The sequence below is a fragment of the Linepithema humile genome, chromosome 7 (genome assembly GCF_040581485.1).
Source record: "Linepithema humile isolate Giens D197 chromosome 7, Lhum_UNIL_v1.0, whole genome shotgun sequence".
NCBI lineage: Eukaryota > Metazoa > Arthropoda > Insecta > Hymenoptera > Formicidae > Linepithema > Linepithema humile.
The window spans coordinates 18369709-18397683 of record NC_090134.1 but is presented as its reverse complement, the minus strand read 5'-3'; the positions used below and the strand labels follow the sequence as shown (position 1 = coordinate 18397683).

The 27975-nt window shown below is 41.2% G+C and overlaps 3 protein-coding genes across 4 annotated transcripts in view; 1 reads left to right on the top strand and 2 right to left on the bottom strand.

Moving 5' to 3' along the window:
• The window catches only part of LOC105670041 (beta-1,4-glucuronyltransferase 1), a 30175-nt gene extending 18787 nt beyond the window's left edge, over window positions 1-11388 (bottom strand). Inside the window, exon 1 of one of the 2 annotated variants that reach the window (XM_067358620.1) lies at window positions 10612-11388. In XM_067358620.1, the coding sequence (XP_067214721.1) occupies window positions 10612-10713 (102 nt within the window). In that variant the 5' untranslated portion in view covers window positions 10714-11388. The remainder of the gene's footprint in view (window positions 1-10611) is intronic. The other variant, XM_012363336.2, reaches the window with a different exon arrangement.
• The window catches only part of LOC105670042 (dipeptidase 1), a 126965-nt gene that overhangs the window by 92708 nt on the left and 6282 nt on the right, over window positions 1-27975 (top strand). The gene's annotated exons all lie outside the window — the stretch shown is intronic.
• On the bottom strand, window positions 11756-26993 carry LOC137000968 (uncharacterized). The gene is made up of 6 exons (XM_067358619.1): window positions 26565-26993; window positions 24945-25373; window positions 23007-23392; window positions 17161-17250; window positions 13459-13527; window positions 11756-13280 (listed from the first exon to the last, which is right to left on the bottom strand). Exons 1-6 carry the CDS (start codon window positions 26803-26805, stop codon window positions 13026-13028), a joined length of 1470 nt encoding a protein of 489 aa, XP_067214720.1. The 5' UTR covers window positions 26806-26993; the 3' UTR covers window positions 11756-13025.

Below are 27975 nucleotides of genomic sequence, written 5' to 3'. Positions count from 1 at the left end.
AAGGATTTTAACCATCTTCCATATGGCTGAACACACATGACATTTTGCGGGGAAGTTTCATAAATATTTAATAATAATTGCAACGAAATGACGATTAAATGTGAAAATAAGAGATTGTTAAAAAGCTGCCGCATATTATTACAAATCTTCCAGCCGTCCTTTCGCTGCGCGATGCCCTTCGTTGCACACGTTGCCTAGTGTCCGCGGGAAGACGAAGCGTTAGCGACGAGAGCGGAACATCAGTTGCAGGGATTTTTACGACGCGGAGAGCGGAAACCCCCGAGTGCAGCCGTGCACGTCGGTGTAAAACGCGAGAAAATTCCTGCCGTCGTCAACGTTCGCCCGAGAGGACACCGTCCTGGTGGTCCTCCGTGTCTGGTGGGCAGATGTATTAACTCGTCGTGACGTCGCGCACTGCTGCCGGGAAAAGAGGGACGGGACCGTCCTCGTATTCCCTCCGCAAGGATGTTTGCATGCTATTACTGCCGGCAAATCCCTACGTCGCGCGCAGCGGACGCTCATTACAATTGCAAGAGAGGCGGCGGAAGCGCGCAGTTCTCTCCCGCGCGTCGCAGGGTAATATCAGAATGCATTGGGGATGTGCATTCGGAAGTGTTCCGAATCCGCGTTCTTCGACGGGACCCACAGCCATCCTCGACTCTTATCCTCTCATCTGCTTTTTCCCGAGGCGCGGGGGAGGGCGGACGCATCCGTCGCATAAAATTTAATATTTTCCAACTCGAGGAAAACTCCCTCTCCGGAGTCCATTAAAGATGATCCGCCGGCGCGAGATCGCGTGTATAATTCGGCGATTTTGTCCAGAAACAGAATATATTGATCTTTATGTTTAATCTTTTATTTAACTTTATAATCTTTTAAATAGAGAATATTTCGAATTCGCATAGAGTATAGATTTCATCTCGATTCAAGCACTCTATACTCGTCACTCAAAGTTTATGATATTTCCTTTCGCGCAAGATACATGAACATTGCTTTCTTCATCGCTCACACACGAGCTTTCAAGCTTTTTGGATACAAATAATCTCTTTCCGATCTTATCATATTTGCTCGTAAAATCTGGCCAACGATCAATATTACGCAGTGGCATCAAACGTCCGCCAACCGAATCTACCGATAAACGTCTTGTACGGTAAGCAATGGCTCGTGTGCACATTGTTTGCAAATACACGGCCACTGCGGTCCACGCGAAGGAGATGAAAGGGAAAGATCGATAGCTGAATCTACGTTTTGCGTCGTCGCAGCCGATCAACATCGGCCGGGCAACGCGTGTACTTCGTCGATATTCATTCCCGGGGCCGTAGGCGAAGCGCATTTACACAAATGTAACAAGCTCGAAAACAACGATATGACTAAAAGAGAAAAAGGAAGATAAAAAAAATAGGAATGTATTTTGGGAAAATACAGAAAAATAATAGCGATAAACGTACAGCGGCACTAATGGATAAATAAATCGCACAAAAATCTAGTCCGATTAAACATCACAGCGATTCGTGTATCGAATTGTCGCACGCGCTTTCGACAATACCTTCTTGCAAATGCGATCGATCGTATCAATTGCGGCCAAAAGGCCAAAAGCTGCGGATGGAACGCACGTCGACGGCCGTACGTCGGACAAAGTTCCGACGACCTATGGTAATTCGAGCACGATGGAAACTCGTGTGCACACCCAGGTAGCTGCTTGCCAACGCACGGTTACACGTTTCTATACACGAGACACGGTGGAGCCGGCGACGTAGATACTACATAGGTATGCGAAGTACTGACGGCGGAGCGGCAGCGGCGGCGACGAGCGACGTCGGTGTGTGCGGAAGGTGGAGTCACGGCATGATTGATTATGCGAACACGTTGTTATCACTGATTCAGTCTGCAGCGTGTAGCGCGCGTGTACCGGCTGGGACCGACCGGCAAATGTGTGCACATTACACAGCTAACCCATTATCAAATTGTGTACTTGGGTTGTGGTTCTCGTTCGCAAAATCGCGAAGCGAACGTTCCTCTCCGTGCATAGATAAAACTTGAATCTCGAAACACTTTGTAAAGATTTCCCACTTGTTTCCACCCAAACGTTAGATTCCTTTGAACGTATTTTATTCATTTATTCTTTGCGGCAACAATTTTTGTAACGGTTGTGCGCACACGCAACTTTTACAATTCTCTATAAAAAAAATTGCAACCATAATTTAGAGTTGGATTTCAAGATTTTGTTTCTAGAGCCGCGGTATAAAAGAACAATGAAATATTTGCTAGGATCGGAGTGCAGAACTGAATCCTCTGAAAAAAAAAAAAATCTAGAGTTTTACATTTCTGGACTCGCGAAATGATCGAACGACCGGAGAATTCCGTATTTTGTACGCTCATCAATAATACTCCGTAATTCAACGGACGACGGGGGATTACGAGATTGTCGATTGTTTATTCCGGCCCACGGTTCCGGCAGCACTCGGCTTTCGCGCGTCCGTGCGAAATTACTTTTGTAACGCAGATACGCAGCGCGCTTTCGCACGCGCGGCCAACCCGAGAGATCCGTATGATTTTCGCGTAGTTTTTCTCGCTCCCCGACGTTTCGAATTCCGTCCGAGATCCGGATTGGATAACAGACGCATGTTCTATGCAGGACGCTGTCCGAATGCTGCGAGCTGACGTGCGATTTCGCAGTTTCCGATGGGAAATCTGCGTTCCCCACACGCACCGTTAGATTGTCGAAAAAAATCCGGGCGCAATATCTTTTTTTATGAATGAAATAAGGGGTTTTGAGAAGATTAATATTGGATATTTTTTGTTATACTTCCATCAAGCATGCTACTCATCCGCCATTTATTTTTCATAACCTTCTTTATTATGTAATGGAAATATCTCTCTTCAGCATGAAAACAGAAATGTAAATGCAAAAATAAGTGAAAAAGAAATAATGAGCGATGACCAACATACAACGATAGACAATGGAAAAAGATCTTGAAAACATTTATTTCTATCCGTGACAATCTTTCGTTGCTGCAATTTTTTTCGTCAACTTTAATTAATTGAATTCTTCGTAAATCTCGATAATAGAAAAGCTATAATTCCTTGATATTTTCACCTTTGCATACTCTCCATTTTCGAAAAATAAATACATTGCATGCTGAGAGTAAATTTCCCTACTGTATCATTATATCAATATTTCTATATCATTGTTAACTGTGAAAATATTTGATCAAATTGTTTAAATGTTCGCTATCGCAGACAATTCTTTACATATATCTCGCTTTTTATTTATTATATAACTAATATTTTTGTTGTCATTTATTCTACTTGACGTCACTCTTGTTTATCCTCTTGCAATACGATAGTCCACATTCCTTTGACAATTTATTTTTTCGTTATGTATGTTTTTTATTTTTTATATTTTGCCATCCTTAAATATGCAATACATTCTTCGTGCGATTCAGTATCAGAAGTACGCCGTTGCAGAATAGTATGAAAGAAAGGTGGAATGCTGACCTATAACTGAAGAATGAGAGAGAGAGAGAGAAAGAGAAAGAGAGTGCAAAGTTTCGCGTGCAGATAACGGATAAAGGCTAAATTCCGCCTTTCAATTTCGCCACAGTCCCATTTTACTTCTGGTTCAGTGCCTGGATGCAACCGCCGCGCGCCGCACCGCGCCGCACGGGTACCACGTCGGCGCGCTGGAACGTAACTTAGCTCGAGAATAAACTGAATACCATTCATTACGGTAACCCATCTCGCGTACGGGCGCAATGTCGAAGGCGCCACTGAAAAGCTGAGAATTGGAAATTCTTTGAAACTCGCTCTCTCTCTCTCTCTCTCTCTCTCTCTCTCTCTCTCTCTCTCTCTCTCTCTCTCTCTCTCTCTCTCTCTCTCTCTCTCTCTCTCTCTCTCTCTCTCTCTCTCTCTCTCTCTCTCTCTCTCTCTCTCTCTCTCTCTCTCTCTCTCTCTCTCTCTCTCTCTCTCTCTCTCTCTCTCTCTCTCTCTCTCTCTCTCTCTCTCTCTCTCTCTCTCTCTCTCTCTCTCTCTCTCTCTCTCTCTCTCTCTCTCTCTCTCTCTCTCTCTCTCTCTCTCTCTCTCTCTCTCTCTCTCTCTCTCTCTCTCTCTCTCTCTCTCTCTCTCTCTCTCTCTCTCTCTCTCTCTCTCTCTCTCTCTCTCTCTCTCTCTCTCTCTCTCTCTCTCTCTCTCTCTCTCTCTCTCTCTCTCTCTCTCTCTCTCTCTCTCTCTCTCTCTCTCTCTCTCTCTCTCTCTCTCTCTCTCTCTCTCTCTCTCTCTCTCTCTCTCTCTCTCTCTCTCTCTCTCTCTCTCTCTCTCTCTCTCTCTCTCTCTCTCTCTCTCTCTCTCTCTCTCTCTCTCTCTCTCTCTCTCTCTCTCTCTCTCTCTCTCTCTCTCTCTCTCTCTCTCTCTCTCTCTCTCTCTCTCTCTCTCTCTCTCTCTCTCTCTCTCTCTCTCTCTCTCTCTCTCTCTCTCTCTCTCTCTCTCTCTCTCTCTCTCTCTCTCTCTCTCTCTCTCTCTCTCTCTCTCTCTCTCTCTCTCTCTCTCTCTCTCTCTCTCTCTCTCTCTCTCTCTCTCTCTCTCTCTCTCTCTCTCTCTCTCTCTCTCTCTCTCTCTCTCTCTCTCTCTCTCTCTCTCTCTCTCTCTCTCTCTCTCTCTCTCTCTCTCTCTCTCTCTCTCTCTCTCTCTCTCTCTCTCTCTCTCTCTCTCTCTCTCTCTCTCACTCTCTCTCTTTCTCTTTCTCCTCCCTTTCTTTGCCTAGCCAACCGCCGGATACACCAGTTGAAAAGGGCCATTCGAGAGAGATGCGGTTCGCGATAATAAACGAATCTCGCGCCCATCCTTTTCATCGCGAGGAGATAGGCCGACGTGCGTATTATCGAACTCTCGGTATCTTTCGGCGAGCCGAAGGTCGTGCAGAATCTCGATACCTCGTGAGTCGTTTTATGCTAAGCAGGCACTGATAAAAAATCACTCTATCACTCCGGCGCCACCCTTTCGGTGTACCCGTTCATTTGCTCTTGCTCTTGGATCCGTCTAGCGACTTCCAACGCGCTTGCTCATGAAAATGTACTAGACTTCGTTATCTGCTAATAAATTTCTACGTCATCTTTTATCGGCGGAAAATAAGTGGATTAAAAGGAGAATCGACGGGAATTAATTCTGCAAAATTGAATTTCTTATCTGCAACTTTGCAGGTTGAATTTCCACCATCTTCTTTTAATTCACCCTTTTCACGAGTGGAATAACGATGTCGAAAATGAGACACTACGCGGGAGATATTTCGTAGATAAAAATCCCGGATGTTCTCGCGTATGAAAATATTTCTTCCACTCTTTATCTTTCTCGTTAAAGCGCATGGCGCATATGCGTTACGATCTTGCAAAGTATCAAGATACTCTCTCAAACGGCGTCTAGAAACCTTACCCGGATAATTACCAACTGCATATGAGTGCAAAAGCTAGTTAGTCGCTTTCGATGGGGAGCGCTTTGAAGGGGAATCTTATGGCAAAGTCGCGCGGGCAGAGGTGTATCCTCGTCGCAAGAGTTAAGGACGAGAGTCATCCTCGAGTCGAGTGGCGAAACCACTGCAATTAAGCAACTTTCCCTTCCTCCCCCTCTCGCCTCCCCCCCTCTCGCCTCCCTCTCTCTCTCTCTCTCTCTCTCTCTCTTTCTCTCTCTCTCTCTCTCTCTCTCTCTCTCTGTCATTTCTTTATGGCCCTATCTTTCTATTCTCCTTCCATTTATACGTTCCTATCTTTTTAAGTTTTTATGCAATAATTAGCACATCTTCAATTTTCCTCCCGCCGCACGTATTTGCTTTGCATAACTGCCGAGATAATTAAACAAGCTACGATTCTAAGACGTGTCACTGGCAGCCGGTGGCGAAAGGTGGGTCCACGACGACCCGGAGACGACACGGGAAGAGGCGCGGCGACAGTCAAGCCTACTTCTCGAGTTTTCTGTTTCTCAGACATGTAAATCACGTCGCGACGACATCCCCCGGAGTCGTCCCAGCGAGTAATTACTGCCCCTCATGCACAAAGCGCTACTACCAACACAAAGAATCAACCAAGAGTGATTAAGTATACGCCGGTGTAATGAATAAAAAATGATATGCCAAAAACGCGGGCTATGAATTGTGAATATGGCTTTTTATGTTGTTAAAGTATGTATACGTGCACCCATCCGAGCGTTTAGTGATGCATTTGGCGATGTATTACACCGTGCAGATGTAAAATGGAGATGTAGAACGCGTTTAACCTTATTAAAACCCAATTTACTTTACCTCTAAAATAATTTACTTTAAATTGCCGAGCGAATAAACGAGCTTTAATTACGCGAAGAAAAATGTTTGGCAAACTCGCATTTAATGGAACGCATACTAGAATAGATACTCCTCGATATGTGTAAAAACAAATCAAATCATACCTAACGATCTGGAATACTTTAATTTGTACGTAGGCGCGCAACAATGAGCGCAGAGAAAAAAATATTTTCGAGCACTTCTCGAGCGGGGATTAAACTGCTCTCTCTCTTATTTCTCTCATATCTCTTATTTCGCAAAACCTGTAAATATTCTACTCGACCATCGGAATGAAAAAACACGCATGTTCGCCCTTTAATAAGGACCCTTCATCAAATCCAGCACGGTGCGGCAGCACATATTCCAAGATCGTGCTTCATAAAATCGGCGCTACGTATCCCGCGAAAAATAACAGGAACGCCCGACGTGTGCGTGCAAAACGGAAATGCGAATGTCGGGGTGGAGGGGGAGGGGGGGAGGAAAAAAAATATAATTTGTTCGGAGAGCGATGGACTTCAGACGGCGTCGGTATTCGGCATCAACTATAATGCAACGTTTTTCGATTCGCATATCCGCCACGCATCCGAGCCCATTGAAAACAACCGGAAACGATAAAACAATATACCTGGTCATGCTCGCGAGTCTCGTATCGAAAACACTTGGAAAATGTATTGAAAACACTCGAAAATGATTGAAATCAAACAAGTTACGAGGTTGACGAGCGAGAGGGCGGCGGAGTGAGAAGGAGGGAAATCTATCTCTCTATCGGACATCGCCGCATCCCAAATACACGAGGTCGATAGTTCAGATCGAACCAACGATTTCGGACGCTGCTCGCTGGCAGGAGATACTATCAACGAGAGCAGTGGCACAGAAGAGTAACTCGACCGCGAATAAATTGGTCGTTTCGGGGTCGGTATATCCACGTCGAGTGCTCTATATTTTCGCTCCGGGCCGGCCGATCAAGCATCCGGCGGATTATACGGATGCTGATTTTCGTCAGCTCATTCGACGACACGATGCAAAAAAAAAACCTGTTACGAATATCCATCGGTGCGCGTTTGCGTTTCTGATGTGCTTAGGCACACCGTGATTCTACAGTTATTCCGGACCATATCATCCATGGGTCGGCAACCCTAGATCAATACGGCAGCCCAGAATACTTATAAATTTTATTGATCCTTATAATAGATGAAAATTGTAATATTTTCAATAATTATCTGACAAATATTATAACATTTTGCGCTTAGCGGGTCGCGACGGCTGATTGGCCTAATGAAAAATTCACTGTTCCGCTATTGCAAATATTAAATTTTTATTTTTCTATATTTATCTGTAGCATTTTTGGATGCGAGTCTGTCTACGAATCGCTCATTTTAATTATTCACTGCAGAGATATGGATATGTATATGGAAACCTTCGATGTTTTATCCAATGTACGGCGGCAGCCAATTATTGCGCGAATATCGATGTACGTAATGAGAGAAGATCAAAGCAATGAAAATAATTATAATATTTTAAAAGAAATATTACATTAGATGCAGCGCTTTTTAAATGTTTTCCGCTGAATGTGCACGACGTGTGCATGTAGAAGGTAGGAAATTTATAAGGTAATTATTATCATCATTATCGATGTGATCCGCGAATAATTATATGTACCATTCACGATAATTTGTTTCTCTTAATATTTGCGAATATAACAATTATTCGACATGACAAACTTAATGCCCCTTATTATTAGTACCTGCGTAAAAACCATTAGTGCGATGACAAATTCGTTGGCTGGTTCATCGCGAAGAGGACCTCGCGCCCGATGTGCAATAATAAACGCGCCGCAATTAAAACATAAATAATCGCGGTTTAAATAAATAATCGCCAGTATTGACATGGCCGTTAATGAAACGCTGTTAATTATTCGTTAATAATTGCCAGGTGGAGTGATGAGCCGCGCCGATAATTAACGGGGACAATGCAGCAGAGTTAACGCGCGATGAATCTGCAATTAGGAAAAAAACCTAGGGCGGTTCCACGAGCATTTATAAAATATACATGCTTATGGAAGCGTAAAATATGGATAAAATCATCGTTCACGTTCGGCAAATTTTGTTTGTGCGCTAGGCGGACGATAATTACGCCGTTGGCAGTTATTTCGATAGGGAGTCATTAGATAAGCTGTCGTAACCCGTGATCCCGCTATGAACTGTGGCGAGAGTGCGCATATAGCAGTCGCCATTTCAGCGCGAACGACGTTACTCGGTGTAAAACTCTGAAACTTGTATTGAAATATTAATGGCGCGGAAAATATTAACAGCATTTTACAGAGATCGCCTCTCGAGTCCAGGTCATCTCCCGCGGAGATAATAGCGGTTTGAAAAGTCGTATTAAGCACATTTAAATTGCAGTAGTTTGTGGCAGTTGTACATTGAACTGCTAATCGTCCTTCATTATCGCACGAACACACAATCGTCATTATCGCTACAGTTTGAAACAATAAAATTAATTAGTCACAAAGTTTTTGATTGACAAAATTATAATAAATATCCTTGGACAATTATATTTAACTAAATAAATAGGCAATATATAAATAACGATATAACGTTTTATATTTTTTTCATGTCATATATCGATAAAATGTAAATTATACTACCGGTGATGTTGCACGTGTTCTTCTGTTTTTCTTCGATTTATTTAGAGCGACTCAATCGGCGGAAATGGAACTGTCGCCTCGTTTCTTCGCATAATTAGTATAAGCCGACAATTGCTCTTCTGTCGCGGCAGTATTGTTAGAATAATGCCCGATGAATATGAAAGCGTGCGTATCACAACACTTCTCGTCCGCGTCAATTCATTAAGACAGCTTTCATAGGACCGGATACTGGCGCGATTATTGCCTCGCTTGAAGCGCCCCAATCAACGGAGCGTCAGGTATCCTTGTATGGATGCGCGCGCGTTAAGGGATGGATGAGCATAAGCGGATGCCGGATGGAGGGCAGGCGAACAGAGAGAAATAGAAGATAATTCTCGTTGTTACGCGTTGGACGCCCGCGAGGCGGCTGCCACTTCAAAGCCGTTCGCCTCTCTCCCGAGCCGTAGCTCTCTCATCGAACCCCGGCGTCTGGCAGTTAATGAACTGCCCTTCGGCAGTTGCAACGTTCTCGGCGTCTAGGAACTCAGCCGACCGCTGTAGAACCATTATCCATTTACATAAAAGGCCACTATAGGACCGGGACTCTGAGGGTTTATCCCGCGCGCTTCGCTCATCCTCTCTCGCGCTCGAGAATCGCTTCTTCAGATCGTTACGGATTAATAGTCTTCGATAAAATACGATGCGATTTTCATGGCATGGCGCGAATGCAAGCTGGATGCTGTTATAGGGATTATATGATTACGCGATTACGAGCTAACGCTCTTTGCACTTAAGGCGACGCTATTCGATGTGTACGATTTTATTACACGAACTGCGAACTACGAGACAATTCGTGAATTTATATTTCTCGGAATTTGCAGTTTGAAAATTTTATTTCGTACTATTTTATTATACCGTATACTGCTTTAGATATAAAAATTTACATTGTGATTTTTGTTTTGTTCTACTTATCTTGTTTTATTTGGTGCCATCAATTACTCAACATGATGCGAATTTACCGGACATAATGCTCCAACATTCTTATCATTTGTCAACAGTGTGACATCCTGTAGCTATAAGCTATAAAACGATAAAGAATTTCCGGCTCGATTTATAATCTTATAAGTGTGCCTACTGAAGAATATCTCGGTCACTGACAACGGATATAAGTAGATAACGAGTATCTATCACGAACGAAGCACACATCGCTTGCGCAAAAAGACGATATATCAACGTCATAAATTACGAATTATAGACTAGTGAAGCATAACTGCCAAGTTACCGCACTACAAATTATCGTATAGCTCGCATGAACTTAAAACATAAATTAAAAATTAGCGTTTGACAGATGTCAAATTCTCAGAAACACGGCAGTCCGAAGTATGCCAAAATAAACGGGAAAAAAAAAAAAGAAAAATAGAACAATCGGTGGAAACCAAGAACAACCGAGGCTATTTCTACAAGCACGTGAGGGTTGCTTCGTCTCGAGTGGCGACATCTCGCCCCGTGCGCTTATCGTCGGCTACAGCTGACGTCCGCCAGCGGCGGGGAACGTAACAAGCAAGGCGAACGGCACTCCTCCACCTTCCTTCACCGCGACGAGCACCGCGCAGCTCTCGCGTGCTGTCCTTCATCCCTCGGTTATCACCGCCGCACACCTCTCGTACTTCGCTTTACTCACCTGAACCATTGATGTGTGCTGACACGCGAGACAGACTTCCTCCCCGCTTGGCGGCAGCCTGATGGCGTAGTCGGCCGACCCGGATTGACGCTCACCGTACATCCGCCGCCGCCGGTGGTACCATCGACGTGGCACGTCCCAACGGACGACGCCGATGACGTCGCGCGCCGCGAGCTGACCGCTCGCCCGATCGGCTCGCACGGCGGACCACGCGCGACCACGCCCGCGAGAGTCTTTCCCGCCGCGTGCGACACGTTCAAAGGGGAAAAAAGGAGGAAGACTCGTGCGTTTATTTACGGATCCGGGGCCTCTCGGGCGCGAGTTATCGGTCGGCGGCGGCCTCTCTCTCGCTTGCGGTGCGTGCAACTCAACGGCGTGTCGGCGGCTTTATTCCGCGCATGCGACGAGCGCGCGCGCAACCAGTGGATCGATCAACCCTCAACGCGAGGGTAACGCCGCGCTATCTCCTGTTATTCCGCGAAGAAGGTCTACCGCCGCGATACAGGTCGAGTAGGACAGAATAGCGTGGAGTAGGAGCGAGCAGTTGGTTGCCTACTGGGAATATATAGTATGTTTTCTAATTATGCAGTTAATTTTATATATAATTCATAATTTTGTAAAAAGCACGCAGAAATAATAAAACAATTTCTACCCATGTTTCTCTTATCTTGCTTACAAGTTACATGCATTACATTAATTCGTCTGTTCTTACAAAAAATATTGAAAGTAATTTCAGATTCAAATCAAGTTTTATCATTGATCCTTATTGAGGAACACACACACATTATTAAAATTATTGAAATCTAAAAATTATTTAAATGCAAAAATTGCTGCAAGTCAGGAAGAAAATCAAATAAAACCGACGTGTCGTAAAATGGAAAAAGGTATTAGAATATTTCAGCAAATCGTTAATTGAAGGACAAGAAAATGCGTGGGCGCTTCTGTACAGAAGCTGAAAAGTAATTTCGACCGCAGGCGATGAATCGTTCAGGAACAGCGCTTGATTATAGAGGCGTAATAACGGATTTTAGCCGTGACCGTGGCGGTGGAATCATCTCCCCAAATAATAGTAGAGCGTTTACATATTCAGGAGAGCAGCCGCAGCGCGGAGGGAGCGAATTTTACGGTCGCTAATTTTCCAGATCTTTAAGTTTAAGTCGGCCACGTAGAGCACCGTGGATCATAGCCGATAAAAATGCTCTCTCGTTGCTCGTCGGCTCCAACCATCTCGAGCGCAACTCGGTTGCTCTTGGCAAACGCTCGTTTTCCGCACGATCGTAATCGGAGAAAGTACGTAAAAAGAACTTTGAATAATTCCGGAACCGTAGAGACAAGTTTGCAGAACACGTCAGTTACGTACCATACGCTCGTTTTGCATGCCGACGAGCGCAGTTCGTAAAAATATCTGAAAATATGGCAAACTTAGCGCGATTTAAATGGAAAAACAAACAAACTCATTGGATAGCATTTGTGTATGAATTATTTGTATAAGAAATATTTCCAGAAGTTCAGAAACCACATTGCTTGGTTTCAAAATAAATATAGTAGACAAATAATTGCAGTATATTAAAAAAAACAGTTTGACATTTTGAAAAAGTGACCCAATTTTTTCGCGATAATTGCTAAAATTTCAAGCTTCTGTAATAATGCAACGGGATGTAATCTCGAAAATATTTCGCGGCGTTTCGCACATATGTGTTCGTATTTATGTCCGTACGTATTACCGTTGCGACTCTCGTCGCGACATCAAGAGGGTAACGATATGGCGGGCATACGAACCCCCCGGATAACATTGAGTGAATTATTTATTCGGATGGAATTAAGTTTAAATATTTTATCCTCAGACTAATCTCCCGGGTACGGGTGCAATTTATTTACGGGTGCCTCGTCGGCCTGCCAAGTCCGCCAGCCGCGTCTCGACAATATAAACGCGCGCGTGCGACAAAGTGTGGGTGAGAGTTCTTGACGGGAACTCGCGCGGCCGGGTCAACTTGCAAGAAACTTGGATCGCGCGACACGGTCAAAAATAAGGACATCCGTCCGCGGAAACGGACGATCGATATTGCGACATTCCGCATAGCGAGTCCATCCGTGCACAATGAACTGTAATGGTGTCGTTTCGTTTAAATTGAGCCGCGCCACGCGATGTAAAACGTTTGTCGCGCGTCGAAACATACAAAGAGTCCCCTCAACAGATGTAAAAATGTGGTGGAAAACGGACGTGCGTGTATGCGTAAACAAGGTAAACGGTGGATAAACATACGTCGATAACATAACGGAAAGTAAACCACGACAAAAATATCAATTTTTAGTTGTAAAAATGGTTTGTTAGATGGAACAGCGATACACCAATAGCGAGAGAAAATAACTGGACATTGTATTTGTAGCGGCCGTTCTACTTATCCGAATCAATCTCAAGAATTCAATGCTTGACGCATGAGACGATCCGCCAGTTCCTTTTCTTGCAAATGACGCTGTTGCAACATTTCTAGGTCCTCGAAGGCGGCGTGTGAAACGAACGATGAGTCGAAACTCGACGTTTTCTCGAGCGTTTCGCTCTTTGATACTTGGTTCGCGGTGACCGTTCCCTTTCGGTATCTGGCAGGACGCTTTAAGAGACTCTTCTGTGTCGCGTCGACCGTCTCGACGATCCTCAAGTTTTCACGGTCCTGCGATAAACAAGACAATGTTACCCATCGATGATGATCTTCGAGTCGCTGCTGCTTTTGCGACCTTCTTCAGCCTCTTCGCTCCGTTACGGAGGTACGCGAATAATTGCGCGACGTCCTTCGGCTGAAAGTCAACCGGAATATCGGAGGATGAGGTCGCAAAAGGGGCTCAATTTACCTTTGAGGCACCGTCGTCCCGATCCTTCAAAGAGGGTAAGAAACATTTTTGAGCGATGGCGCGTCTTGTCTGTGAACACAAAGAGGATAAGTGCTCGCGGGACGAGTGGGTGGGTCGCTTTGATCGGATAAATAGGAAGAAAAGACGGAAGAATCAAATGATATTCACGGACCGTGATTTTACACTTTGCCCCGCGCCGTCGTCAATAACCCCGCGAGCCTTTTCCAGTAGGAATGATATGCAGGACGAGTGTCATATTTTATTTTAATATCGACATCGCGTGAGGATTAAACTATTGACGTTTCGCGTTATGAAATAAATGAGATAAATGATATAACACTTTCAAAGTTTTGAAGACATTGTATAATTTTGCATTATAAAATTTATTCTCCGTTAAAGTAACAATCTTCCAACAATATTTTGTTTCTGGAGGGCGTCGAAGATTAACTTCGTCCCTCCGCGCGCAGAGCAAAAATTAAAAATAAATCAAATTAAAAGAAGTAAATCACAAACGGCAATTAAACTTAATTCGCATGGATGTTTAAGCCTAAATGAAGTTAATATCGCCCCGCTCCTCTCGTCACGCCAAGATCAATGTCAGACGATGTATTCCGATACAGGAAACACACTACAAGTGAAATTTGTGCCGTAGTATGCGAGTCATGAGGCTACTTCTCCTTGTGAGAGGCATAGCATAGGTTCATCCACATGCGGAGCGCCGCTATTCCCTTCTATTCGCCTCTCATACCCTCAATTTCTGCCTACGCTCGTGGTCGTTGCGGTCCACAGTAGTAGCTTTGTACGTATAATTGAATTTACGTGCGGATATAGCGGTACTTCGACTAGGGCTGCTTCTATACGAGCTGCTCGTTCGTTACTCGAGCTCGACGCTGATCGCGTCTTACATCTCATACGCGAACTTAATCTGCGGAATACTAAGATCTTGGCAACAAATAAACAACATGTAGACGATAAAAAGTTCAGTATCTAATTATTTGAATAATGAAATGTTTTATGTACGTTGAAAATCGATAATAGATAATCATTAGAAAGTTGCAAAAAATTTTAATAATTATACTCCACCAAATTATGTTTTGTTAACATTATTATTCTTAGTTGTTATTTTATTTATTTTTTCTTTACTTTATTTATTAAATTTATTGTTTAGCTATTTTTAATAATTTATTCCAAGTTGTGCTACTTTTTTAATGTATTCTGTATATTAATTTATATATACAAGTTATTGAAGAAATAATCTTGAATAAGCCAAAATGTATTCACTAAGAATCCGGCTGAATTAAAATTTTAGCCAGTCAGTATTATTTCTAATTTAGCACACAATTCATTAAAGTACAAGGAACATTCTCACGAACAAACGTTGCAGCGTACGTTCATTAACGGAGCTTCCAGTAGATGTTAAAGCAATATTGTGAATTGCTTCTGCAGCCTTGATCAAGATTCGGTATTTGCATGAGAAAATTGGACGAATTCGCAGCACGTTTACATCGCCTATCTGCGAATCGATGCAGCGCTAAATTGCCGTTACTCTTATAATTCGCGAAATTTAAATAAAAGGCACCTTGGACAGAACGGACGATGTAACGCGATACTACGTCGCGAATCGATGTGACGTACAATTTCCGTTACTTTTATAATTCGCGAAACTAAAAGTTTCGAGCCTTAACGTAACGGTCGAAGTAATGCGATGCTACCGTTGTGTACACACAGTAGATTCTTCCGACGTTGGTCGGCCAAGTGGAAACACACGTAGCACGGCAACGACGGCGCGGCGTTCCACGCGAATAATCGTTAAGCTCGAACCTTTGTAATCTCGCGAGATCAGGTCGTGAGCGCATTCTCGGTTGAAATGGAATAATTGAATACAAGTTGCCAAAGTGCAATTGACTTAGCCGCGGCCGATACGAAACTAAGTTATTCCTGGGAATTGTATCCCGGGAGTGGAAGCGCGAATGGAGGATCCGACCCGGCGGAATTTCATTCTACCGTTATGAATATTTTGTCTCGACGAGACTCTCTCCGCGGCGCGTTCCCGATATCTTTCTTCTTGCGAATCGCAACGCGTCTTCTAACGTACCCCGTTCTCTTCTTGATGCATAATAAATTTCATACATAAAAATATCGGAGTTGTAGCGCGCCATCGTATGAATTGGAAGTATCGGGCTGTAATACAGATCAGATTGGTAGACTGAAAACAAAGAGTTTCGCGTAAATAAAAGCATCGTCGAATATTAATCTATCAATCTATAGTGATGGAGCAGAAAAATATAAAATGCTAGACAGAATACGCGTACAGGATATAACTTATATCCTGCGAATTCAATTGCTTACGAAGATAAATAAGAGGCAAAGTTAATGCAATATTTTTTATCTCTATTTTTTATCTCTATAAATTTTTACGAATAAATAGAATGATAGTTACAAATATTTTATAGTTAGAAATCGCGGTGGCAAAATGAAACGAGAAATCAATGTGACAGTAAGACCGAAATAGATAATGGCGAGCGACGGAACAAGATACGTTGTTGCGGAAAGATGGAACGAGCGACGAAATAGAATATAGAAAGGGGATGAGCAAAAAAAAATACGATCCAGGCATTGTTAACGTGGAGGCGGGTACGTACGTAATTAATTTCGTTTATAAATCTTGCGGCCGGTCATTACGAGGCTTGACTCTCACGAGTGGCGCCGGGTAAAACGAACCAGCGCCTGTCAGCAATGCCTCTTTTGCGTCCTCTAATTGGCAATTAAATATCGACCGTAACGGGACCGAATGCCATCGATGCTAATTTATCAAGCACGAGCCGCGACTCTCGCCTCGCCCATTATTTTTTACGGTATTATATTCCGCCGGACGGTCGGCCGGCAACTCGATCGTGATTAGCGTTTCCGCCGCGAGTCGCGGAAAAGCGACGAACTCCTCCCGCAGAAACGCAATTACGAGTCCTCAGATATGCATAACGTGAACTCCGGACGAAGAACGAAACTTTCCGGAATCTCGTTTCCGATAATGCCCGGATTCCTCGGACGAGTACATGCTCGGGTGCGGGCTATAAGACGCCCCTACTTGCGTGCGTCGCACGACCGCGATCGAAGATGTGTACCAACACTTCGTGCGTGAGAATCAGGAGACACTTAATTATGTAAAGCACGATATGATACTCCTGTTCGTGCTGTTTAAAATTTCTTTAGATTTTTATAATAAATAAATAAATAAATAAATAAATAAATAAATACAAATATCTATATATATCAGGGAGAAAACAGAATATAACTATTTTATACTTCAAATTAGCTCTGGAATTCAGTGGCAAATTGTTAATATCAATATTTTAATATTAAATATAATTAATATAAATATTAGTTATATATTATTAATATTAAACTATTCATATTTTTTCCGATTTGCTTCATATAGTACAAAATATTTAACATAACTGGAGGAAAACCAATTAAAATAAAAAAAATGAATAATATTTTAAAGCAAATAAATTAAATTCAGCTTCGTTACTGTAGTAGCGAAAAATTACACAATGAGCGATTAATCATGTATAAGCTTAATGGCGATGTAGTTTTTGAATGTTGCAAAGTAACGACACAGAATCATCGTAGCTATCGACTTGACCTCTTATGCCTAAATTAAACCGCGGCAATCCATCGGAACGCGCGGATGCATTTTCGTACCTTGAGTTTTCTTGTCTGCTGTAGTATCAACTCACGATTGCGAACGCTAACCGAGTCCCCATACGATCTCCGGCGCATCAGCCATTCTCTCTGCAACAACAAACAACCCCTGAAGCTACTACATATACTACTACTACTGCTACTACTACTACTACTACTACTGCTACTACTACTACTACTACTACTACTACTACTACTACTACTACTACTACTAGTACTACTACTACTACTACTACTACTACTACTACCACTACCACTACTACTATCACTACTACTACTGTTACTACTATCAGTCCAGTCTGGTGAAACTTTCAAGCTAAACACGCCGACGCTCTACGTCTGACTAAAGGCTTTATTTACTTTTTGCGAGAGTTGAACGACGAGGGGATAGCCCCTCCGCATATGTCTGCACTTGTGTGCATGCAAGAGTATACCGGCGGCCGCAAATTTGCGGACAGATGTGGTTGTAGATTACTGTTTGCTGTGAGAAGGCATACGCCGACAAAAGTGCAAGTAAACACGACGTACGTGTAATATCTTTCTCCGTATAACGAAGTCTGGTGCAGTACTGATACAGACTTCTATACATTTATGTATTTCCGTAATAATAGTGAAAATAGTAGATCTCAACATTCGTCTAGATGTATTATACTTTAATAAAAAATGTATTATACTTTAATAAAAAATGTATTAACGATACGAACGAAAGATAGATTCCAAAAAATATTATATCTCGGACAGAGTATCAATATAAGAGGATATATAGGACATTCGGAGGATATTACCTGAGAAATTATTGAGCGCAATTCCACATTCATTTAATATTACATGAATTACACCCTTGTTTATTCAGAAATTCGTCCTTATATATTTAGGACAAACACGAAAGCATCAAATATTAATTCAGCGTAATAAATTGACCCTAAATGTTGTTAAGCTAAATATCTAAAAGTGTTTTTGGAACAATGGACAGAATTATTTTATCAAATATTATTTATTTGATATCTTTAAATGGTATAATTAACCAAATGATATAACAATTTTAAACATCGCAATCTTCCACTGAATCCAATTTGTTGCCTGCATCGATAAGATGTTACACAAATATATTTAGCAAAAGATTCTCTATCAAGATTCAGAGAGTCGTATTTAGTGTCGAATGTAGAGAGATTGAATGTCTTCTTGATAGTGCAAACTATCAAACTCGCTCCGGGTCTTTGCAGACGCAGTAAGATCGATCGAGCGAGCCGCATCGAAAATCGCAGGCTGCCAACTCGACCCACTCGAATCCGATACAAAGTAGATTATGCAAATGCTCATCGAACGAGGCCGATGACGGAGAAGCCGGCAGGAGGTTTCGGGATAGGACAGCCGAAAGAAATACAGTGCAGGACGAGCCGAGTGACAAATAAGAGAAAAGATAGGGGCAGCGATCGCGCGAGCGACGGATAAATAAAAGTGAGAGGAAAGCCAAGGAGGGAATTGCATTTGACAGAAGGAGTAGATCCAGTCACGATGAGTCGAACGGCGCAATTCGTAAAAAATAGATGAGCCTACGAACGACTTTCGTATTTTCTGATATATCGATGCGGACACGTCACGTCTCCTTGCCTAATATTTGACCGTAAATTTACCGTCAAATAAGGAACTGGAGTCTATACTTTTATTACCATGATATTAATTATATATATTGCGTTTTACTAACTAATAATATTATAATAACATGATTGTATTAAACGCGTCATAGTAATATAGTTATATTTTACGTGCTAAACGTAGGGCTTCATAATATAATCTGTTACACAAGTACACACACTAAAGTAATTATTTGAGTAATTGCTTGTAATAATTAAAAGCTAAGATAAACGTTTATTTTATGGACAATTTCTCTCTCTCTCGTGAATTTTAACATTTGTTAAACACAACATTAAAGATAACATTTCCTCAATTGGATTATTTATCGGTGACATCTAGGATGATAATACCGAGGGGCCGAGGGTTACTAGTTAATATCGCGCGTAATTACCGGACGCAATATTAACGCAAGCTTTCGAGAGTCGTTATAATCATGAACATTATGTCGGTCTCACACCTTTATCTCCGTTGCTGTCATCTCCGCGGACGTTTCTCGTCGGCGGCTTTATTTGCCAGCGTTTCATTTAAACTGTCCTCGACGGCGGCGGTAGCGGTTTCGTCGGGAACAAATTTGCTCCCGTATATTGGCGTACTTATCTGCTCTCGTGCCCGGGCGGGCCCGGTAATCCCGGATAATAGCCTGCGAGTGTACAACGAGCGCGCGCGCTTATAAGAAACACCTGGATAAAAGTCCGCGTCCGGTCTTCCCTCTACGGTGTTCGCTGTTACAGTGGAAATTCCTGTTCGTCTGTACTTGGACGATGGTATCGGCGAAGTTCGATTGCGCGATTGAAGCTTTTTATGGCTTTACGTGTCGCAGTTTTCCACAGCGTCTAATTGCGGATAACGCCCTTTTGCGACGTCCTACGTGAAGCGCGCACCTCATGCTTTCAGTTATAGATGATAGAACGCTTTGACCAATTCGAAATCAAGTTTTAATCAGTAAAGATTAAATTGGACACTATCTTTTATTTGACTGGAATTTTCGTGAGATTAAAATTTAAATTAAAATTCTATTAAATTAAAGTGCACTTGGAATTGAATGAGAAACTTTATTAGTAATATTTCTCTTTTTAATTTTTAATCTAAAGATGCAATTTGTTAAATTTATAATTGATCATATTTTATTTAATGAAATCTTTTGTACATTTTCACCGTTCATGTCACCGTTCATGATTTCATATTTTTCCGGTCAGTAAATTGTATTAAATATAAATCATTTATTGCATCCGTTTATAATTGCTTTAAACTTTAAAAAATACATGTTCTGAAAGGCTAAACTATTGATTTTTAATAATTTCACATAACAAAAATCTTCAAGCCTATTTTGAATATTGTATTAAATAAAATTATCGATTGCAATTAATTGATAATTCCATGCATATGATCATTTTTATATAAAAAAGTAACGTCAACTTAATATAATTTATAGCCAAATTGTACCGATAGAAAATGTGCATGCGCGCAAAACAAGTTTTATCGGGCTCGTTTTTCGATCGCTCGCGGCGCTTGGAAAAGGAAGCCGGCGTCTTCGTCCTTGCTCGTCGGAGGCGAAACACCTTGAAACTTCTTACCGCGGGCCCGGCATCTCCGCCCGTGGCTCCCGGAAACGATGTTGGGGAGCGCCCGTGATGGAGTAACGAAGCATTTCCACTTGTCCCGAGGCGCGCTTAAAGAGAAAGGGTTTCCGACATTTCGGGGCGGGTGATGGCTGTGCTCGCGCCCAAAGCCGCGTGAAATTTTAATTTCCAATCTGCTAAAATTGTTTCCCGCGAAAACACTACGACGGAGCAACTACGAAATTTCGCTTCCTTCCAGACTATCGCGAGAACAAACACACTGATCGCTCTGCAACTGGCGCACGGTGTATAAGGAAAGCTCTCGCTATACAAACTTGCTTTCGCCGGCCGCGATGGAAGTGCTCTAAAAAATTTACGGACCACCCAGGCAGTCGAAACGCACCGCTCAAAGGCTGCAGGAATTTACTACGTTCTCCAATTATAAGAGCGACAGCTATTTTCCCTTCGGCACCTGCGTCGACCAACATCGCGATGATTCACGCGCGCGGAAGATGCGGATATCAACGAAAATTAAATACCGTTAGTTAGAACGATGCTTTAGAATGTTTTTTAGTAAATTTTGTAGAATTTAATAAATTTTCTTACGTTTTAGTTATCATACTTTTAATTTATGAAAATTATATTATTGTCTATCAAAAACTTTAAAGTTTAACATTCTTTCTACAAAATATTAGAATTTCAATATTTTTGTAGTATAAAGTAGTAGCAGTACAAATAATAGTTTTCGGTTATTGACGGCTTAAACAAGAGTTTTCTGGAGTCGTATAGAAAACATATATTAAAGCAGCTAGGAGATTAAACTCGAGGTGGAGAAGAAAATCTGAAAAGTTAGTGCAAGGTATTAAGGGACAAATTTCGTACACAAAGTTTCCACCTTACATCCGGTAAAATCCGCAAAAGATTAGATTTCATAGAAAGAAAAAATGCACACAAGAAAAGGAGAAAATATAATATTAAGCCGTTGAATTTATGAAGACTTGAGAAATATTTACAGATTCTGTGAACAGTAGTTGAAGATTTCGTTGAAACTGTAACAAGTCACTTCACACGGCGCAATTCTGTTGCCACCGAGAGAGCTACGGTGTAGCACACCTCTGCTTTTACATCGGAAAAGTGATTATCGCAATTAGCGAATTAAGGTACTTTGCGAATTGAATTTTTCGCTTCGGCGGCGAACTGCGCGCCTCTTGCGCGTTCGCGTGTGTCCCCCGGCGCGTCCCGGCCGGGACAGACGGGCGAATGAGACTCGCGACGCTCATCGTCACGCGCGATTGCCGAGACTGCAATTTGTCGTACGCAGCCTCTAATTAGATATTGCGTATCCGCGTTGAGAAAATAGGAAATAGACGCGCACTGAATAGCGCGCCGGGCTCTACGGAACGGGTCGCGTACTTATTAGATTGAAGCTACTAAGCCGTGCGCGTCCTCAAGGCAACTCTCCTTGGCGGAGGAGTGCTAGGTCTTCCGTGAAAGTGTTAACTGCGTCGTGAGTCCTCGCGATACGACTAGACGGAGTTTCTTTCGCTTCGCTTTTTCGCCAATGGAAGTCTTTCCCGATCGTGGCAATTTATCGACAGGTTAACTCGGTGCGAAATAAAATCGCGCGGTGAAGTTTCCATTTCGTACTGAGCTTTTTTATTTTGTATCAAAAATTTTCCACGTCTGTATTTTTATTTAGTTAAATCGGGTACTGTCGAAGTTTTTTTCTTGTTATACCGCAAATCAACGTTTAAAATACATACTGTACTCTGTACTCTTCTTACCGAGATTTTGCAAAGTTGTTTTGCGTGTAGTTGCGAAGCGCGCTGCAACCGAGACGAGCTGCAATGAACTGTATCGGTCGATGATGAGTATCGATGATGCCGAAGAAATAATCAAATTATCGCATTAATTGAATATCGGCATTACGTTCCTGCGCCGTAACTGTATAACTTTGTCGGGCCAACAGAACGTTGTTTATTAACTCGTACGTACTCTCGGTGCGATCCAGTCCGTAACGTAATTACCTCACATCGAGGACACTAACGGCGAAGACGCAGCAATAAACATCTCCAGCGAGATAAAAGGATAAGGATAAAAGAAACGGGCGAAGATAAATTTCGCGATAAAAGCGCAAGCGAACTCGGCACGCCAAGTTTTAATGACGTTCCCGAGTAATATAAAATACTTTTATACTCATTATCAAGAGAGCAATATAGAAAACGTGAATTATCGAAGCGAGGAAACTTTCCTTGTCCCGGAAACTTTGATCGAACACGCGGGCGACAGATAAGTTTTCGGAAATGAGAATTGCGTGCCGCGCCTCTAAATCTCGCCCGAACAATCTATCTATCCAGACAATCTACAGATAGGAAGGCGTAAAATTATCGCTTGTGTCAAATTCATCAAAATTTCGTAACTGATCTGTTATAATGTATAACGGAAAAAAAATTATAAAAAACATTCTCTTTTCTATAGAGATTGCCGCATACGATAATTGTTCAAGTCGAAATTTTGATTTATATATCACTAAAAATACAATTATTTTATTTCTCGACTTACATCTATATATTTTTGCAATATTGCATCATACTTTTTTTACTACTTAATTAAAATTTAATTTTTAGATTAATTAAGTATGTAAAAACGCACCTTTGCTTGTACTTCATCTTTATCAGGACCCAGTGATCGATCAGGTCTTGACACCGATAGGCTCCTGTACTCTTCGATAGTATATGGACGATACTTTGGTTTCTTCAGCTTGCTGTCCGAAACGCTACGTTCGCATTTCACACCAGAAAAAACGGTATTCGAAGGTGTTCCTCGACGTGACGTTTCGCAGGATCGCGTAGTGCGTGTCACTCCGGCTTGATCTTTGACAAAGCGACGATAGAAACTAAGCTCGCTACTGTCGTCCCTCGAGGTGCCCGGAAGGGACGGGCGACCTTCACCCAAGCTGAGTTCCTCGAGCTGGCTGTCGCCGCAAATCGACAGAGTGGAACCCTCCGGGGACCGAATGTGCGGACACTTCAGAATGCCTAGGAATAAAAAAAGAGGCGTGGCAATTCTAATTTTTCGTCTGTGCCGACTGCATGACGCAGTCGAAATTAACTTTGACGAACGTAGCGGCGAACAATTGTCGCGCGAATATCACCGCACACGCAAGTATTTTAATTGGTTTAACCGTGGTTAATATCCCATCAACAAAGTTTGGGGGAGCGAATCCCACGCGGAAAGGAAAAGTGATGTGAAAAGTAGCGGACAGCGACATGAAAAATGACGCTGTCGACTTCGCGAGGCAGCGACGGTTCTTCGTTGAAGAGAATGGTGCTTGAAAAGTTTTGCACGTCATACTTCTATAAGATGACAGGATTTTTAAAAGCAAGGGTGGGCCATCGTATTTTTTAGACTGGAAAATTTTCCCTTCAGAGAAGTGTCTGATTAACAAAATGTGCTTATTGAGGAAAATTTTCACAAATGTATTAAAATTACCATTTCAATTTCTACTAAAAAATATTTTCTTTTAATTTAATTTATTCTGTTTGAATTAAATAATAAATATATGAAAATTTTATTTTGTAATATTTTTTAAGAAGAGGTATTTTTAAAATTATTCTGGATTATTATTTTTGTGCGCATAATATTATTTTATCTTTACAATCCTGAGACACACTTATGCATCACAAAAGGAACATGGAGCAATTCCGGCGAAAGTTTCAGATGTTTTACGGGGAGCGGACGCTTAATCCCCTTTCATAAAAATGTAACTTTTTTCATCGTGCAACTTTGCCGCACTGTAATATGTAGAAACTGTGGCAGCTATGCCTGCATCGCGTCGCGGTGGAATCTCCCTCGCGGTAAGCCTCTCGCAAAATAAAATTCCATGCCTTACAACAATGTGTTTGAGTAAAACTCAAACGTACGATTTAATATTCGCGACCCCATCGTGTCGGTCGACGTTAGCGGTAGTCGAGATTCATGCATGCAAGAGGAAATTTCCGACAAATTCACGTGAGATCCGTGAGTTATATAGAAAAGACTCCTTTTTATTAAAAAAAAACTTTTCACATATTCACATTTATAATCCAATGTCAACAGTTCCTAAATGGAAAGCAATTCAATTAAAAACTTACTTGAGAAAAAAAAGAGATTTTTTACATTGTTGTGGAAATGGTAATTTTAACTTTTACATTCATGAAAATATTTTTTAATTAATACACTTGTCGCGATGCTTTTCTTTTCCGCGATCAAAGCGATAGATTACACGGAGCCCAAAATTATACTGGCTTTTCGCGTTTAATTTAAATAAAAACAATATAAAAACCTAGCCGCTTTAGAAAAGAACGTCAAGCTATCCAACGAGATCCGTCCGCCGGATTGGGAATCTCGTTGTCCTTTCCACCGTGTCGCGACGCAAATCCCGCTTCTAATCACGAAACAAAGTAAACGTCCTTGGGGAAAATTGCATCGCATTTTGTCTTGTTCTTTTTATCGAATCCACCGTCGACGGCGAGAACGGCATGGTGACGTGTTTCAGCATTGCTTCGCGCGTATGACTGAAGAAGGGATCTTATCTCATTAGGGACTAACTAAATCTACGACGATAAAGCTCCAAATATGAGACAGTCCCAGCCGGGCCCCGACTCTGGGTCCGCGATGCGAACACATTGTCAAGCTTCTTGTCGGCTCTCATGTCGCTCCGGCTGTTGCGCAGACTGCATTTTGACGAAGAATTCCGTGCCCCTGGGGAGCGTCGTTCCGTCGTCGGTCTCGACGTACGACGACGACGACGACGACGACGAATCGCGTCGTCCTCCTCTTCATGCCCCTCGACGACGTCGTTCCTCTTTCTTATGCAAAGCCACGACTCGTCCCGCGCCGCGCGACATTCCTGTCGTCGTCGTTGTCGTCGGGTGAATCCTCTTCCGTTCGCAATTATCGAATTCCTGCCGCCGGTTGTGCTTGCACACCTGTCCCCACGCGCATACTGTTGGATTCCATTGGCCTCTGCCATATTGTCTAAAACATTGTCAGAACATTGGAATTAGAAGACGCTCTTTCTGGAAACATTTCTATGGAAACTAAGTAAAATTAAAGCAAGTAAAAGTATTGTTGTAAATACTTTTTTAGCATTTTATAACGATATGGAATTGTGAATATGATATTCGTGAAATTTTCTATTTCTTAATGTAAATAAATATTTACGCGATTTACGTATGTTATACATTACATTCATTAAATGCTATCAATTTATACAATGGCATATATAACTGGTCGTATTTTCTTATAATATTGATTTGTAATAATATAATTTTCTATTTTTCCAACATCGATCTACATTAATGCTTAATGTTTCCAGCAAATTTCCGTCTCTGGAACATAATAAAATTCTCTGGCTCTCATCCCCTATTTTTTCTGTTAGAATCGATAGGGGATTTCCTTTCTATCCACGTTACACCCAACACTGCTTTGCCTTTAACTTTGCTCGTTGCTTTAATTATCGCGCGGAGTTTTACATTACTGCGAACGACCACGAGTCGACCAGACATTACGCTTCATATTATATAATTGGTATTGTCGTTAACGAGGCGATCGATCGCCTACGGTTCTGCGCCCGCTTCGGCTCTGCGCCCTCAAACTACCATCGAACTTTCGTTCGATCGACTTCCCGACGACCGCCGCTACAGCGTACCGTGCACCGATCATTAATTAATTAATTAACGCGCGATATCCGGATAACTCGCCCGTTCTTCAACAAGAACCACGACTTCCTGGATTATGGTAAATCAAATTGCATTATGCGGAGCACCGTTGCGGCATCATTGTTTTTTTTCATTATGCGCGCATTTTCCTCACACATACATGCGCGCGTGCAATTATCGTTTGCTAAAGAAAAGAGGCGAGAAACGTTTCCGATACAGAATGATAATATAAAATGTTAATCTTATGCAACTTTACCTTTCGAAGAAAAATTTGAAAAAATATTTATCCAAATTAAATTTTATTTTATTAAATAATTTTCAAATACCACAATTTTTAACATTTTAATTTTTAAACATTAGTTTTATGTGTAATCTATTAAAGCATTTTTTAAAACCGAAAAAATTTCTTGTCAAAAATATATTAAGTACTTTTTATTAGAATCTTACGATTTATTAGAAATATTGTTTTCAGAATCAATTATTCAAAGCTGATTTAAGATCTACGTACCTTTCTTTGGAGAAGACGTGGCTAATATCGGATTTAAATTAAACGAAGTGTTCTCCACGAGTTTGTCGTCAGATTTGACTGCATTTAGGTTACTCTTATCATCATTATCACTGTTCGCCGAAACATGCTTCTCTAAAGAATCTTCTTCAATGCTCTCTAAGGAGTCTAAAGAATACTCCGACATTGCCACGAGATTTTTATCTGGCGACCAGAAAAAGTTATTAAATACGCTACAAAGCATGTGTTAGGTTGCGACATTAATCTTGATTGATCTCTATTTTTCGTGCGGCAAACTTCGTGCTTTTTTCTATCTGTATGAGTTGACCCAAAAGGTGCAATAGATTGTATGCACGATGTGTGTCAATTTTAAAATCTTACTTTACTTTGATTAAGTTGAAATTAACTTTTTTCTTTAAAAAGTTTTGATAAAGATTATTATTTGCTCTATATAATTATTTTAATGTTTGATAGCAATATTTGCACAAAACAAAGATATTGAACGCAAAGTATACAGTGCATATTTTATGCACAAAGGATGATTATCTTAAAACTTTAGCTATTAAATTTTTTACTTTACTCTCCGAAATTATTACAAAAAAATTTTATTTTAATGTACATATTTTTATGCTACTTTTTATGATTTATTAAAAAGTAATTAAAATTTATTCTTCTGGGACAAAATAATCATCGATATCAAGCGTATAGAATTATTTTATTTAATTAAGGAATAACTACATTAAAAATTATAGAAAATAACTTGTTAATCAAAGTGAGTGAAAAATTTGAGCTTGTTACTCATCAGATGGTAGCATCTCCTAATCAATATATCCAGTGTCATCTTTGTGTTTATACTGAAGCACGTTACAACGTATCGATTAAATACGTCTTTTTATTTTAAATAATGATTAATTACACATTTTCTTATTAATTTCATAAATTGCACATAGTTTACTGATAATCTTGTTAAAAAATTGTTATTTATACAAATTATTTGCTCTGTACTCACTGCTAATATAGAAGAACACCGTCGATATTTTATCACATGTTGCTAGCTAACTTTATCTTTTTTCTCGTCTACATTTATTTTTATTTAATTTTTACTTAACAAAAATTCTAATATAAATTTGCATAAATTAGTGGGATATCCTGATATAATGCATGATTATATAAAATTAAAAATTTATCAAAAAGCATTTATAATATATTTTTATGATATACTCGTTGCATGAATAAATTTGCACGCTTGCATTTTGTATACTTTTGCATAGAGCCAAGCTTATTCCGGATATTCACTGTTATCTCTGTGTTCTTTTAATAGATTAATGATACATTATCTGCAAATAATATCTGTAACATAACAAGCTTAATTTAATAGAAATCGAAACAGGATATAATGTCAATGAGTCAACTT

What these genes read in the sequence shown, in the direction of transcription:
- LOC137000968 (XM_067358619.1), bottom strand. Translation starts at nt 26,805, where the DNA reads ATGCTTTGTAGCGTATTTAATAACTTTTTCTGGTCGCCAGATAAAAAT. An exon ending in GCTTTATCGTCGTAGATTTA is followed by an intron (nt 23,393 to 24,944) that starts GTTAGTCCCTAA and finishes TTTTATTCCTAG; the next exon opens with GCATTCTGAAGTGTCCGCAC. An exon ending in AGCAGACAAGAAAACTCAAG is followed by an intron (nt 13,528 to 17,160) that starts GTACGAAAATGC and finishes TTGTGTTCACAG; the next exon opens with ACAAGACGCGCCATCGCTCA.